At 41.7% G+C, this 14287-nt stretch overlaps 1 protein-coding gene across 3 annotated transcripts; it reads right to left on the bottom strand.

The window, feature by feature from the left end:
- Positions 1-1033: 1033 nt before the first annotated feature.
- On the bottom strand, positions 1034-12453 carry LOC310724566 (uncharacterized protein). Of its 3 annotated transcripts, XR_014533093.1 has the most exons (10): positions 12309-12453; positions 10756-10801; positions 10128-10421; positions 9695-9979; positions 5250-5479; positions 4660-4779; positions 4432-4500; positions 4217-4288; positions 2493-3377; positions 1034-2269 (listed from the first exon to the last, which is right to left on the bottom strand). XR_014533093.1 is itself a non-coding variant. In XM_083538790.1 (9 exons), the coding sequence occupies exons 2-9, from the start codon at positions 10796-10798 to the stop codon at positions 3300-3302; spliced, it is 1191 nt and encodes a 396-aa protein (XP_083394916.1). In that variant the 5' UTR covers positions 10799-10801; positions 12309-12453; the 3' UTR covers positions 1034-3299. The 3 variants fall into 3 exon arrangements, 2 of the variants coding, with proteins under 2 accessions (XP_083394916.1, XP_083394917.1); XM_083538790.1 differs by having other exon boundaries at positions 1034-3377; XM_083538791.1 differs by lacking the exons at positions 1034-2269; positions 2493-3377 and adding an exon at positions 3484-4143 and having other exon boundaries at positions 4176-4288.
- Between the last annotated feature and the right edge of the window lie 1834 nt (positions 12454-14287).

Below are 14287 nucleotides of genomic sequence, written 5' to 3'. Positions count from 1 at the left end.
ATCAGCCTTGTTTGTATGACACTACTTAAACACAATTAACTAATGTTTCAGACACAGTTTGGTCAAATATTTTACTTATTTTTGCTCTGATGGTAAAAATACAGTAGTTCCCAAAGCAGCCACAGCTGAACAAAGCAGACCTGAAGACAAGTGCCTATCCCTTAACCAGTGTTTGTACTTTTGAACATCAAAGTAAATTCCCTGCCCTGTTTTTTGTCCTGCAAAGTTTTCTTTTTTAACTATGTATGCAAAGCTAACTGATATAAACATGCAATAAATCCAAGCACTAGTCCTGGCTGTTCTCCTGTATGAATGCTAGAATGTCTTATGGTAAGAAGCTCCTCCTGATTATGTCTATGCTAGCCTTTAAGGAGCACAAGAACTTCCTTGATTGGAAGAGAGAATAAACAGCCTTCCTGGCCCTGGTCCAGCTCTGCTTGCTGTAGACAAACTGCAGGTCGGGCAGCTCAGTGTGGGTGGTGCCCTCTGTAGAACCCACTTCTTCTGCTTGGTGCTGTTCCTAAAACTTTCTGATGTTTGATGTCTTTCCAGACTTTCTTAAGTGTCTTAGCAATGTAGGGGGAAGTTTAAAATTCCTTAAGAATCTAAGGTGGTAAAGACACTGACAATTCTCCTTCATTCTTGTGTAGATTTAACATTACCATGTCAGATCCTGCACAATGTGAAAACAGGTGTTAGAAACTGCCTGGTGGTAAAGTTAAAAGTGGCCACAGTCCTAAGTGTAAAATGAGCATAGCAGAAGCCTGGGACACAACCCTGGGTGGGCGCTACTGCCAAAGATAAGGGTCAGTGAGATGTCTGTCTAGCTGTACTGCTTGTGGCCTGCTTGTAAGGAGGTCTTCTCCTGACACAGGAGTATAACTTAACAAATTTGAAGGGAATTATAGTGGGAAATGTCAAACTGTAGTAAACATACACCATTTGAAATAGTATACCTACTCATTTTCAACAAGAGCATTAGGAGACAAAATCATTTCAGTTTCGACAGGGACAACACCAGGTAGTCAATAAGTGGGTAAGACAACTTTTTATTTTCTTTTACACACAGCACACAGAAACAACATTCTAATAAAGCGACCAAAATTGTCTGTCAAGTGATTCATTTGTAAAATGATTCGTCATAACATTTTTAAGGCCACAATGTACAGAACATCAAAGATATAGGAGAGAATATTGGTTCATCAAACCTAATAAAAAAGAACAAATAAATAACTGCAAAAAGGCAAACACTGCAGACAGGATTTGAATTTCACATCAAATCAGATTCAACTTGCTAAACTGCCTGTACGAGAGCACTCAAAGTACAGCGTAACATCTGTGCACTGAATAAAAAAATTAATCCAAATATACCTTTACCTTAATCAATGCTACCGAAATGCTCCTATGTCAGTCACAAATCATGGAAAGTAAAATTTAAATCCATTACAGGGGTGGTTGTATTGATTCTTTCTTTTCACATTTTTATTCACAGCATTAACATAACAGGCTGTATATTAACTTACTGGGCGGAACAAAACAGTAGTTCTTTGTGAAGCCCAGACATTTAACATCCCCAAAATAATCAAAATAGCAGAGATCCTTGTTTCGGAACACCTCTGCGAAGATTTAAATGTGAGATTAGTAGTCGAATCAGGCTGTTCCTCTCAAAGCATTGAATATTTGACTATTAGGGGTCACCCATATAAAAACACAACTTAAAAAGTCAAATTTTAGAATACATCATTTACTCTATCAACATTTGATGGGACCTTTGTGCAATGGGAAAAAAATGGGTGCTAAAGGGAACCTTTTTATTGATGGGGATCTGGCATCTTTTAACCAGCTGCAACAGAAATTTTAATTCCCCCAGAGTAATTTTTTTAATTATTTTTACAGAGTAGGAATTATATACATGCTCACACACCTTCATTGGATTATAAATCACCCTCAATTATTGATAGGTGTCTTAAACAGTGTAAAGGAAGTGAAAAGGCATTACCTATAAGTTATGATCTGCTACAATCCTCTACTTCTCCTTCAACAAGTTTTCTTAAGGAAGAATGGGAGAAAGAACTAAGAGTAGACATTTCGGAGATGTGGCAAACAAGTTTAAAGCATATTAAAGAACATTCTATCAACTCTACTCACTGCTTATTCAGTTTAAAGTGATTCACAGAATACATTAATCAAAAAAGAAACTACGTAGAATTTTTCAAAATGTCTCTCCTCCTTCTTCTTTCAGCTGCTCCCATTAGGGGTAAAAGATCATCTGTCTCCATCCCCCCCCCTCTCCCCTCTACATATGCCTCTTTCAAACCAACTACCTGCATGTCTTCCCTCACCACATCCATAAACCTGTTCTGTCCCTCTAATAAACTAATTTCTAATCCTGTCACTCCCAATGAAAACCTCAACATCTTCAGCTCTGCTACCTCCAGCGCCACCTCCTGTATTTTACTCAATGCTACTGTCTTTAAACCATACAACATCACAGGTCTCACCACAGTCCTATAAACTTTCCTTTTCACTCTTACAGATACTCTTCTATCACAAATCACTCCTGCCACTCTTCTCCACCCACTCCACCCTGCCTGCACTCTTTTCTTCACAGATCTGGTATTTTTCATTCTGGGATTCTCTGAACGTATGCATTTATTATCAAGAGCACAACATAAACTGCTTGCATACAGTTTAACAACAATTAATAAGTTATTACTGTTGTACTGAAAGAAAAAGGAGGCTCCTACATGTAAGCTATGGCTTGGAGAGATGATTTCTACTTTACATTTGGAACAAATTAGGTACTGTTTAAAGGGCAAATTTGCCATCTTTTTCTCTGTTACCTTGATGGAAAATATGAGTTAATGCATATTTCTTAAAATGATGTTTTAATATTTTTGTTCAGCATACTTTATAATGTAATGTATACAGGTCTTGTAAGGAATGTTTTTGGAATGAGTTTGTTTTTGGAATAATTTTTTTTCTCTTTTTTTTCCCTTTCCTTTTTGGTTTTGATCATGTTCTTTGTATATGTAGTGGAGATTGCAATCCATTGTCAAAATCTGTCTTTCAATAAAACTTATTTGACAAAAAATTTTAAAACTTTAAGTAAACATTTACAGCATCATTAAAATGTACAATTTGCTTGAATCCGGTTGCTTGAAAAGACATTTCCATATTTCACTGCAAGTTATAGGCTGGTAATTAATCCATGTAGCCATAATACTCTTTGTTTAAAGTAAAAGACAATAGGCAAGAGGAACTACAGGAAGGAGACGGGACTACAGGAAGGAGTCATTTCACTTCATGTTAAATTGGATGGCGGCATCAGAGGTGTCAAGGACATCTTTGCCAGTGTACTGGGCTGGATTCTGTGCCTAGAAAAAGAGATAGAAGAGAAAAGGTTATTATTTTAAGTCTAATATTTATATTACTTCTAAACATTCTATTCCATTATTAAAAAAATCACCAGATAGTACATCATTAATGTCATCATTCAACCATCTTTAATGTTTATGTATAGTACAACCTGTAGTCTAACCATATATAGGTACAACTCTGTAGTCGGACATATATAGAGGTTAATATGAGTAAGTTGAGGCACAAATCTAAATTCTACAAATCTAATGAACATTACATTTTAAAATCTAAAATTTAACATAAAATATTGTAAAATACCCATTTTCTCTTTATTGCCTTTGCGATCACAACAGCCATGTCAAGAATTTACATTATATGTGTACACCAGATTTAAATCCAAATGACTACAGAGTTGGTTTTTCTTTTCTGTTATGAAAGAAGTAATTCAAAGCAATTGAGTGTTGCTGTGGCTGAAGTTTTGTTGGTCATGTGCTGTGATCTTGTGCCTGTTGTGTCCAAACTGATCCGTCTTTGCTTTCAGGCATATTTACTTCGTAATATTAGCGCCAAGATCTAACCAAAAATTTCACGAAATTAAAAAGGTGGGCATCTTATATCAGTGTCTTTCTGAAGATCATTGAGCACATGAGTAGACTAAATGGTTAGACTAGTTTAGATCAATTCATTTAGATAAGGGAGTGAATCTATGGCAGTGAATTGCTTAAATAGCATTTGAATTATACATCGTGCTCAAAAAGACCTATAAGCTAACGATCAAACACTCTGTAGCAAAGATTTCACTGAAATTAGAATACTAAAAGAAACATAAATGAAAATAAACTATTTAAGGAAGTACCTCAAGCTGTGGCAGTGAGAGTAGTGGAGTCATTGAAGTTGCAGGAGCATTACACACCATTGGAACAAAACCCTGCAAACAAAGACATGGCCACAACAGAGGACCAACTTATAATGCATATATTTTTAAATGACCTGTGAGAACTGCAGAACAGGGAAACAGAATGCAGTGGGGGACAGAGTACAATCATATATATTATAGAAGAAAACTCGTACAGCCGGAGCAGGTTGATTATATGGTACACCGCCATATTGAGGAGGCTGCGCTGAAGGGATGCCAAAGTCCTAAAAAAAAATGACATAAATCCATTACGATGTCATATCTATCCTGTCTATTTGTTTAATTAAAAAATGTGAGATTTCTAATATAATTAAAAATGTGGCAGAAATTACAAAACTACTTTATAATTTAAAATCCAAATAAATCTTGTGTGTGTCTCTTACAGAGTTAGAGGGCATAGCAGGTGGCGCATATTCACTGTAGGGTGGTTGAGGAGGAAGTGTTGGATTAGGAGGAGGATGAACAATACTTCCACCTAAACCAGGGTAACTAGGAGTATATGCCTGTAAATCAGAAGCACAGATACTATATACTGACGCAAGCATCAACAATTGTTTAATGGATTATATTGCATCTTTAGTTAACGGATGTTAGTTTGACATTTTTCCATGCTCTACCACAAAAGCCGCATTAGTTTAATGATAATTATAATAATTATAATTTAACACACTGAGATCTTTGCTGCCTGACTGAAAATGGCATCACTCATTTCAGAATCTGAAGAGAATGTAGGGATCTCTATTGTTTTCATCTTCTTGCTTATCCCATCATTATTATCACTTTACAATTAAATTACTTGCAGGGAAATAAATTAATAAATAAAAACTTTAATATTACAGTGAAATAATTTAATTTCATAATTTAATAAAAGTTAATCCATACAAAATTGTGTGTGTAAAATGTAGATCCAATGCCAGGGACATTTACATGACTTTTACACAAGGCTGTGCTGAATTGGGATCTAGCACATTACCGGTACTGGGTCTGTAGGAATTGAAGGACCGACATAAGCTGGTGGAGGTTCAGGTGGATTAATTGAATTGTTGAACTTTACGGTAGAGGTGGAAGCAGCAGTAGTGGTGGAATGGCTGTCCTTTTTACAAATATTTTTTCTATGGCAGCAGCAACAGTAAATACAGGGAGGTATGCCAAGCAACAGCAGCACAGCTGCCAGTGGTGAGGCATTGATCCTTGGATGGTGATCTACAGAGGAAAAAAAAAGAGATAAAAGAAGAAAAAAAAGAGGGGGGTCAAGAGAAGAAGAAGAAGGGTGGACAGAGTTATTACACAAACTGAATTCTTTAAAAGAAATACAACTGTTGAGCAGTGACAATCCTATATAGGGCAAGAATGGGACGACATTCCTCTCGCACAACTGCAGCAACTGGTTTCCTGGACGTTCCTAGACGTTTACAGCCTGTTGTTAAAAGAAAGGGGGATGCTACAACATGGTTTAAAAAAAAATAAATAAAAAAGGGGGCGTGAGACATGTTGCTGCTTTCAATTTCTAAATTACCTTTTTTTTTTTTTTTTTTTTTTTTAATGGTACATTTTTTAATTTTAATTATCTGATATAAGCCCCCCAGCTCAGCCGCCAAGCCCCCCAGCTCAGCCGCCATGTGTTGGAGTTTACCCCGGTGAACGAGAGGGTCGTTTCCCTGCGCCTACGGGTCGGGGATAGGTCTCTCACTGTCGTGTGTGCCTACGGGCCAAACCGTCGTTCTACTAGGAGACTTCAATGCACACGTGGGCAGCGACAGTGACACCTGGAGGGGCGTGATTGGGAGGAACGGCCCCCCTGATCTGAACCCGAGCGGTGTTCAGTTATTGGACTTCTGTGCTAGTTACAGTTTGTCCATAACGAACACCATGTTCAAGCATAAGGGTGTCCATCAGTACACGTGGCACCAGGACACCCTAGGCCGCAGGTCGATGATCGACTTTGTGGTCGTTTCATCTGACCTGCGGCCGTATGTCTTGGACACTCGGGTAAAGAGAGGGGCGGAGCTGTCAACTGATCACCACCTGGTGGTGAGTTGGATCCGATGGCGGGGGAGGAAGCTGGACAGACTCGGCAGACCCAAGCGTACTGTGAGGGTCTGCTGGGAACGTTTGGCCGAGCCTCCTGTCAGAGAGATCTTCAACTCCCACCTCCGGCAGAGCTTTGACCAGATCCCGAGGGAGGCCGGAGATATTGAGTCCGAGTGGACCATGTTCTCCACCTCCATTGTCGAAGCGGCCGCTCGGAGCTGTGGCAGTAAGGTCTCCGGTGCCTGTCGAGGCGGCAATCCCCGAACCCGGTGGTGGAAACCGGAAGTAAGGGATGCCGTCAAGCTGAAGAAGGAGTCCTACCTGGCCTGGTTGGCTTGTGGGACTCCTGAGGCAGCTGACGGGTACCGGCAGGCCAAGCGAACTGCAGCCCGGGTGGTTATCGAGGCAAAAACTCGGGCCTGGGAGGAGCTCGGTGAGGCCATGGAGAAGGACTATCGGCTGGCCTCGAAGAGATTCTGGCAAACCGTCCGGCGCCTCAGGAGGGGAAAGCAGTGCCCCACCAATGCTGTTTACAGTAGAGGTGGGGAGCTGTTGACCTCAACTGGGGATGTCGTTGGACGGTGGAAGGAATACTTCGAGGATCTCCTCAATCCCGCCGTCACGTCTTCCATTGAGGAAGCAGAGGCTGAGGGCTCAGAGGCGGACTCGTCCATCACCCAAGCTGAAGTCACCGAGGTAGTAAAGAAACTCCTCGGTGGCAGGGCACCGGGGGTGGATGAGATCCGCCCTGAGTACCTCAAGTCTCTGGATGTTGTGGGGCTGTCTTGGCTGACACGCCTCTGCAGCATCGCGTGGCGGTCGGGGACAGTGCCTCTGGAATGGCAGACCGGGGTGGTGGTCCCTCTTTTTAAGAAGGGGGACCGGAGGGTGTGTTCCAACTATAGGGGGATCACACTTCTCAGCCTACCTGGGAAAGTCTATGCCAGGGTACTGGAGAGGAGAATACGGCCGATAGTAGAACCTCGGATTCAGGAGGAACAATGTGGTTTTCGTCCAGGCCGTGGAACACTGGACCAGCTCTATACCCTCTACAGGGTGCTGGAGGGTTCATGGGAGTTTGCCCAACCAGTCCACATGTGCTTTGTGGATTTGGAAAAGGCATTCGACTGTGTCCCTCGCGGCGGCCTGTGGAGGGTGCTCCGGGAGTATGGGGTCGGGGGCCCTTTACTAAGGGCTGTCCGGTCCCTGTATGACCGAAGCAGGAGCTTGGTTCGCATTGCCGGCAGTAAGTCAGACTTGTTCCCGGTGCATGTTGGACTCCGGCAGGGCTGCCCTTTGTCACCGGTTCTGTTCATAATTTTTATGGACAGAATTTCTAGGCGCAGCCAGGGGTCGGAGGGTGTCCGGTTTGGTGACGACACGATTTCGTCTTTGCTCTTTGCAGATGATGTTGTCGTGTTGGCTTCATCAGACCAGGACCTTCAGCATGCACTGGGACGGTTTGCAGCCGAGTGTGAAGCGGCTGGGATGAGAATCAGCACCTCCAAATCCGAGGCCATGGTCCTCAGTCGGAAAAGGGTGGCTTGCCCACTTCAGGTTGGTGGGGAGTTCCTGCCGCAAGTGGAGGAGTTTAAGTATCTTGGGGTTTTGTTCACGAGTGAGGGAAGGGTGGAACGGGAGATTGACAGACGGATCGGTGCAGCTTCTGCAGTAATGCGGTCGATGTACCGGTCTGTCGTGGTGAAGAAGGAGCTGAGCCGCAAGGCGAAACTTTCGATTTACCGGTCAATCTACGTTCCTACTCTCACCTATGGTCATGAGCTCTGGGTCATGACCGAAAGGACAAGATCCCGGATACAGGCGGCCGAAATGTGCTTCCTCCGCAGGGTGGCTGGGCGATCCCTTAGAGATAGGGTGAGAAGCTTAGTCACTCGGGAGGAGCTCGGAGTAGATCCGCTGCTCCTCCACATCGAGAGGGGTCAGCTGAGGTGGCTCGGGCATCTGTTCCGGATGCCTCCTGGACGCCTTCCTGGGAAGGTGTTCCGGGCGCGTCCCACTGGGAGGAGACCCCGGGGAAGACCTAGGACACGCTGGAGAGACTATGTCTCCCGGCTGGCCTGGGAACGCCTTGGTGTCCCCCCGGAAGAGCTGGAAGAAGTGTCTAGGGAGAGGGAAGTCTGGGCATCTTTGCTTAGACTGCTGCCCCCGCGACCCGGCATCGGATAAGCGGGAGAAGATGGATGGATGGATGGATGGATATCTGATATAATTTCTAGATTCTACTGTGAATTCTATTGCACATTCTGTTTTTACATTTTACACAGCATCCCAATTTATTTTTTTTATTGGGGTAAAGACACTTGGTAGGTTGCTAACTATATTACATTAGCACAATCTAATCACTAGAAAAGCATATAGCTGGGGCTAACTACTGCTTCTTTCAGCTGCTCTCATTAGGGGTCGCCACAGCGAATCATCCGTCTCCATATCACCCTGTCCTCTTATTCTGCCTCTTTCAAACCAATTTCCCGCACATCTTCCCTCACCACGTCTATAAACCTCCTCTTTGGCCTCCTTCCTGGTGGCTCCATCCTCAGCATTCCCTCTACCAATATCCCCTACCTCTGTCTTAGGCACATGTCCAAACCATCTCAATCTCCTAACCTTTCACTCTGACAGATATCCTTCTATCACAAATCACTCCTGCTACTCCACCCTGCCTGCACTCTTTTCTTCACTTCTCTAACACACTCTCCATTACTTTGCACTGTTGACCCCAGGTACTTAAACTCATACATCTTCTCCACCTCTTCTCCCTGCAACCACACCACTCCACTACCCTCCCTCTCATTCACACACATGTACTCTGTCTTACTCCTACTGACTTATATTCCCCATTTTTCCAGCACGTACCTCCACCTCTCCAAATCACAATATCATCCGCAAAAATCTGTCCATGAACTCCTGTCTGACCTCGTCTGTCAACCTGTCCATCACCACTGCAAACAGGAAAGGGCTCAGAGCCAAACCTTGATGCAGTCCCACCTCCACCTTGAACCTGTCTGTCGTTCCTACTGCACACTTGCTGTCACACTGTCCTTATACATGTTCTGACTTCCTCATACAATACCACAACTCGACTCTCGGCACCCTGTCGTACGCTTTCTCTAAATCCAGAAACACACAATGCAACTCCTTCTGACTATTCTTCTCCATCAACATTCTGGCATGAAACCATATTGTTGCTCACAGATGATCACCTCTTCTCTCAGCGTGGCTTACACTACATTTTCCCATAAACCTCATGGTGTGACTGAAACTTTATAAATGGTGCTAACTGTCCTTTCAGTTAATTCTAAGAAGCACACTTTTAGATTTTATAGAAATGTTTTTGGGAATGTTAAAAATTTCCAGACTGGAACTCACCAACCAAGGTCAGAGAGATTATCCTGAGTTTGCGATTTAGATGGTCTCTGAGTGTGTAGTTCCCCACATCTGAGACATTGACATTGAGCACCTCTATGCTGTTGCTAGTCACCTGCACACGTCCCATGTAGTCAGTATGCAAGTTGCCCACAGGCAATCCATGGTCCACCAGAGTGAGGTTGAAATCTTCTCTTAAAAAATGTAATGTAGCATCATTCTTCGAAAGACTACCCAGTGGAATTTTAAATGTTTCTCCTGCCACACATTTCTCGGAACTTGTTTTAGCTTTAAAAGCAATGAACAGAGTTAGCATTGAATTCTCATTTTATATATAGATATTTAGATATATTCTAGATATAAAAATAATATATAATGATACAGAATTTTTTAGTGAAATTAAAATAAATGTTAACAAAAAACGATTATCACTTACTGGCAACCTTTAATAAATAGATGGAAATCTTCGAGTTCCAGACGTTCAGCACAGTGTAGGTCCCTTGATCTGCATATGTGACAGATTGAATGTTAAATGTTCTGTCATGTTCTTTTCCTTTTACTACTCCCTTTTTAGTTTGGGAAAATCTGGACCAAAGGACAAGCTTCTCTGTTTCATCCACAGAGGTAAACTCCAATTTCTCAGCCCCTAATGCCAGCTTTATACTCAGCTGTTCACCATAAAGCCGTTCTACATAATATGTATTAGAGGAAAGAAGACCATCACAGGAGCCTAAAATAAGAAAGAAAAAGAAAATTAAAAACTCTAGACCTTCAAAATGTGCTTAATGACTCCAACCACACCATATCATATATAATTACAATGACAATTATTCTGTTTTCTTTGCAGTTGGTTTTAGTTGCAAATGTTTTTGTTTAGTAATACTTAGTAGTGTATGCAAACCTGTGGCCTAAACCAAGTTATTTACACTGATTGTCTTAGTAGAATGTGCTACTCTTGTGCTCTAAATGATCTTAGTAGAGGCATTGCAGATCTTGTAGAGGCATGTTCTTGATCATGCTTAAGAATGTATGGGAGTGAGATGATTTAAAAAAAAAAATCTTACTCAAAATATGAGCAGCCAAGAGCAGAATCCAGAAACCTGCCATTTTCTGTGGGTAAAAGAATGACATTTAGCAAAACAAAAGACAGGACAGTTCAGTAGCCCAGCACTCTTTTGCAATATTGCTCCAATTGTGCTGCACTTTTTTCCAGCCTTCTCTGATCCTCTGTGGTTTCGATTCAGCTCGCGTGAAATGTCTTCTGCTACGGAAGTACAGTAAGAGTGGAAATGGTCTCGACCTAGACATGCTTAACATAGTCTCCGGAGACCACTCTAAGCTGGGAAGTTAAAGCAGCTTAATGTGGTTAAATTTTGAGAATGGCCAGATGTACCTTATAAATAAACTCCTTTTGAACACATTACATAGGAAATATGTAGAAGTTGATGTCTATGATGCCTTCACCACCCAAAAGTCCTGCCCTTCATGTAACTTCATAACGTTGCTGAAATATATTTCAGAAATCTGGGCTGTATTTGGCTAAATCAGTTCATCTACTGATTACAAATGCCAACATTCAACCACTTGTTCTCGAGATATCACACAAACAGGAATCCTGAACAGATGCATAGATGGACTAATAAAAATAATAAAATTATTATAGCTATTGATGAATAACTAGACCTTAACACACAAATTGGGAGAACATAAGAAAAGGTTTTAGGAAACAAGAGTTAATAGTATGCAAATAAATGGCAATCACAAACTAACTTTTGACAATGCTGAGACAGAATGATGAAATTTTCAACTTGTTTAATCCACCCAAACTAGTCTGCAGCAACAATTGGGATAAATGTTGATGTGTAAAACATTTAGAAATATCATTTAAAGTGTATACCTATTAATATGTGAACATATGCAGCTTTTTGTACATTTAGCAAATAATTTAGTCCTTACACCTTAGTCCTGAACCACATGACTTTCAAAACAAAATCCCAAATACTTGAAAACAAAGCTGCCACTGCATTTTTATTTTTGATAATTAAGAAGCGTCTGTTAAAACCCTTCCTTTAAACACTGCTATTTAATTTACATAATTGTATAAGTAAGGTTATGCAAACTATTGCACTCATGAATTGTATGTGCCATTTGAACGGTATATGAAGGACATCTTGACATGTCCTTGCTCTTGACATCACCTCAAGAGATTGCTTTGCAACAAGAGGCAGGGGGAAATAAGATTTTTGTTTAAAACAACATACTAGGCCTTTGCTGATGTAACACTCTAGTGTTTGTTTCTAGTGTTTGGGAGATTACTGTTATTACAACTATTGCTTGTCTGGGAAGAAGAAATAGATACTGTATACTGAGGAAGTGCACGAAACAGATGTTTGGAACACACTATGCAACATCTCCATTTTACAGCATGCAAATCGAATGTTTAATGTTTGTGTATCCTTGTATAGAGAGCTTTAAAGCAGTTAATGAAACGTTGCTCAAATATTAAAAGAATGGTACAGAGAACTATCTACAGTCTATCTCCTACTGTTTACTCACAAACAGCCCCTCAGAGACAGAATATACAGTAATTTATAATAATTGTTTTTTTTATACTCACCTATGATGTGTCCTAATACTAGAGGTAATCAACTAAGAAATACCAGAGGAACGATGTCGTGCAAAATTAGATCTCCTTTCACTGAAAACAAACCTGTCAGACTGGATAACTTGACGGCGTTTAAACAGCAAAGAGACAATTCAGAACATGCCAACTTTTACTGAGCACATTAACATGGGATTGGCCAGAAGGAAATAGGTGAGGTCTGGGGTAGTCCTACTACACAAGTGCATGCTTTTCAGAGAGATTAATATCTGCATTTACGTTTCTTCCTTTAGTTTAATTAATTTGTTTGTTTTTTAATCACAAAATGAAAAGATGAGCGTGAATGCATTTAATAACAATTTGACACTATAAATTTAATTTATACTTAAACATACTCTGCTGCCACCTACAGTGTCTCATAGGCATGGCATCGCAAATGGAGACTCCAAAGATGCCGGCCACGCCCAGTCCCGGAAATGCCATTTTTTCCTTTATCTATTTAGAATTTACGTAATTAAATAGAAAGTTTTGAGAATGACTCATACATTTTCAAAGTCTGCTTTCTCAGTCTTTTTTTATGGCAATTTGCAAATACTCCAAAATGTTGTGAAGAGTGATTAGATAAATTGCAATTAATAGCAAAGTCCCTCTTTGCCATGAAAATTAACTTAACCCAAAAACCTAGTTTCCACTGCATTTTAGCCCGAGCACAAAAGGACCAAATGACATCATGTTGGTGGTTCTCTCATTAACACAGGAGAGAGTGTTGAGAACAAGTCTGAAGATCACGCGGTCATGCTGAGTGAGTTATAATAACAGACTTCTTCTTCTTCTTCTTTCGGCTGCTCCCATTAGGGGTCGCCACAGCGGATCATCCGTCTCCATACCACCCTGTCCTCTATATCTGCCTCTTTTACACCAACTACCTGCATGTCTTCCCTCACCACATCCATGAACCTCCTCCTTGGCCTTCCTCTTTTCCTCCTACCTGGTGGCTCCATCTTCAGCATTTTTCTACCAATATAATTCATGTCCCTTCTCTGCACATGTCCAAACCATCTCAATCTCGCCTCCCTCACCTTGTCACCAAAACATCCTACATGTGCTGTCCCTCTAATAAACTTATTTCTAATCTTGTCCATCCTCGTCACTCCCAACGAAAACCTCAACATCTTCAGCTCCGCTACCTCCAGCTCCACCTCCTGTTTTTTACTCAATGCCACTGTCTCTAATCCATACATCGCAGGTCTCACCACAGTCCTATAAACTTTCCCTTTCATTCTTGCAGATACTCTTCTATCACAAATCACTCCTGTCACTCTTCTCCACCCACTCCACCCTGCCTGCACTCTTTTCTTTACTTCCCTAACACACTCTCCATTACTTTGCACTGTTGACCCCAGGTACCTGAACTCCTCCACCTTCTCCACCTCTTCTCCCTGCAACCGCATCACTCCACTGCCCTCCCTCTCATTCACACACATGTACTCTGTCTTACTCCTACTGACTTTCATTCCCTTTCTCTCCAGCGCATATCTCCACCTCTCCAGGCTCTTCTCAACCTGCTCTCTACTCTCACCACAAATCACAATATCATCTGCAAACATCATAGTCCAGGGAGACTCCTGTCTGACCTCGTCCGTCAACCTGTCCATCACCACTGCAAACAGGAAAGGGCTCAGGGCCGATCCTTGATGCAGTCCAACCTTCACCCTGAACCAGTCTGTCGTACCTACTGCACACTTTACTGCCGTCACACTGTCCTCATACATGTCCTGCACCACCCTCACATACTTCTCTGACACACCTGACTTCCTCATACAATACCACAACTCCTCTCTCGGCACCCTGTCGTACGCTTTCTCTAAATCCACAAATACACAATGCAGCTCCTTCTGTCCTTCTCTATACTTCTCCATCAACATCCTCAAAGCAAATAAGGCATCTGTGGTGCTCTTCCTCGGCATGAAACCATACTGTTGCTCACAGATGGT

This window comes from Silurus aristotelis (genome assembly GCF_946808225.1).
Source record: "Silurus aristotelis genome assembly, chromosome: 4".
NCBI lineage: Eukaryota > Metazoa > Chordata > Actinopteri > Siluriformes > Siluridae > Silurus > Silurus aristotelis.
Note: the sequence above shows the minus strand (reverse complement) of the source record. Positions and strands in the feature narration are given on the sequence as shown.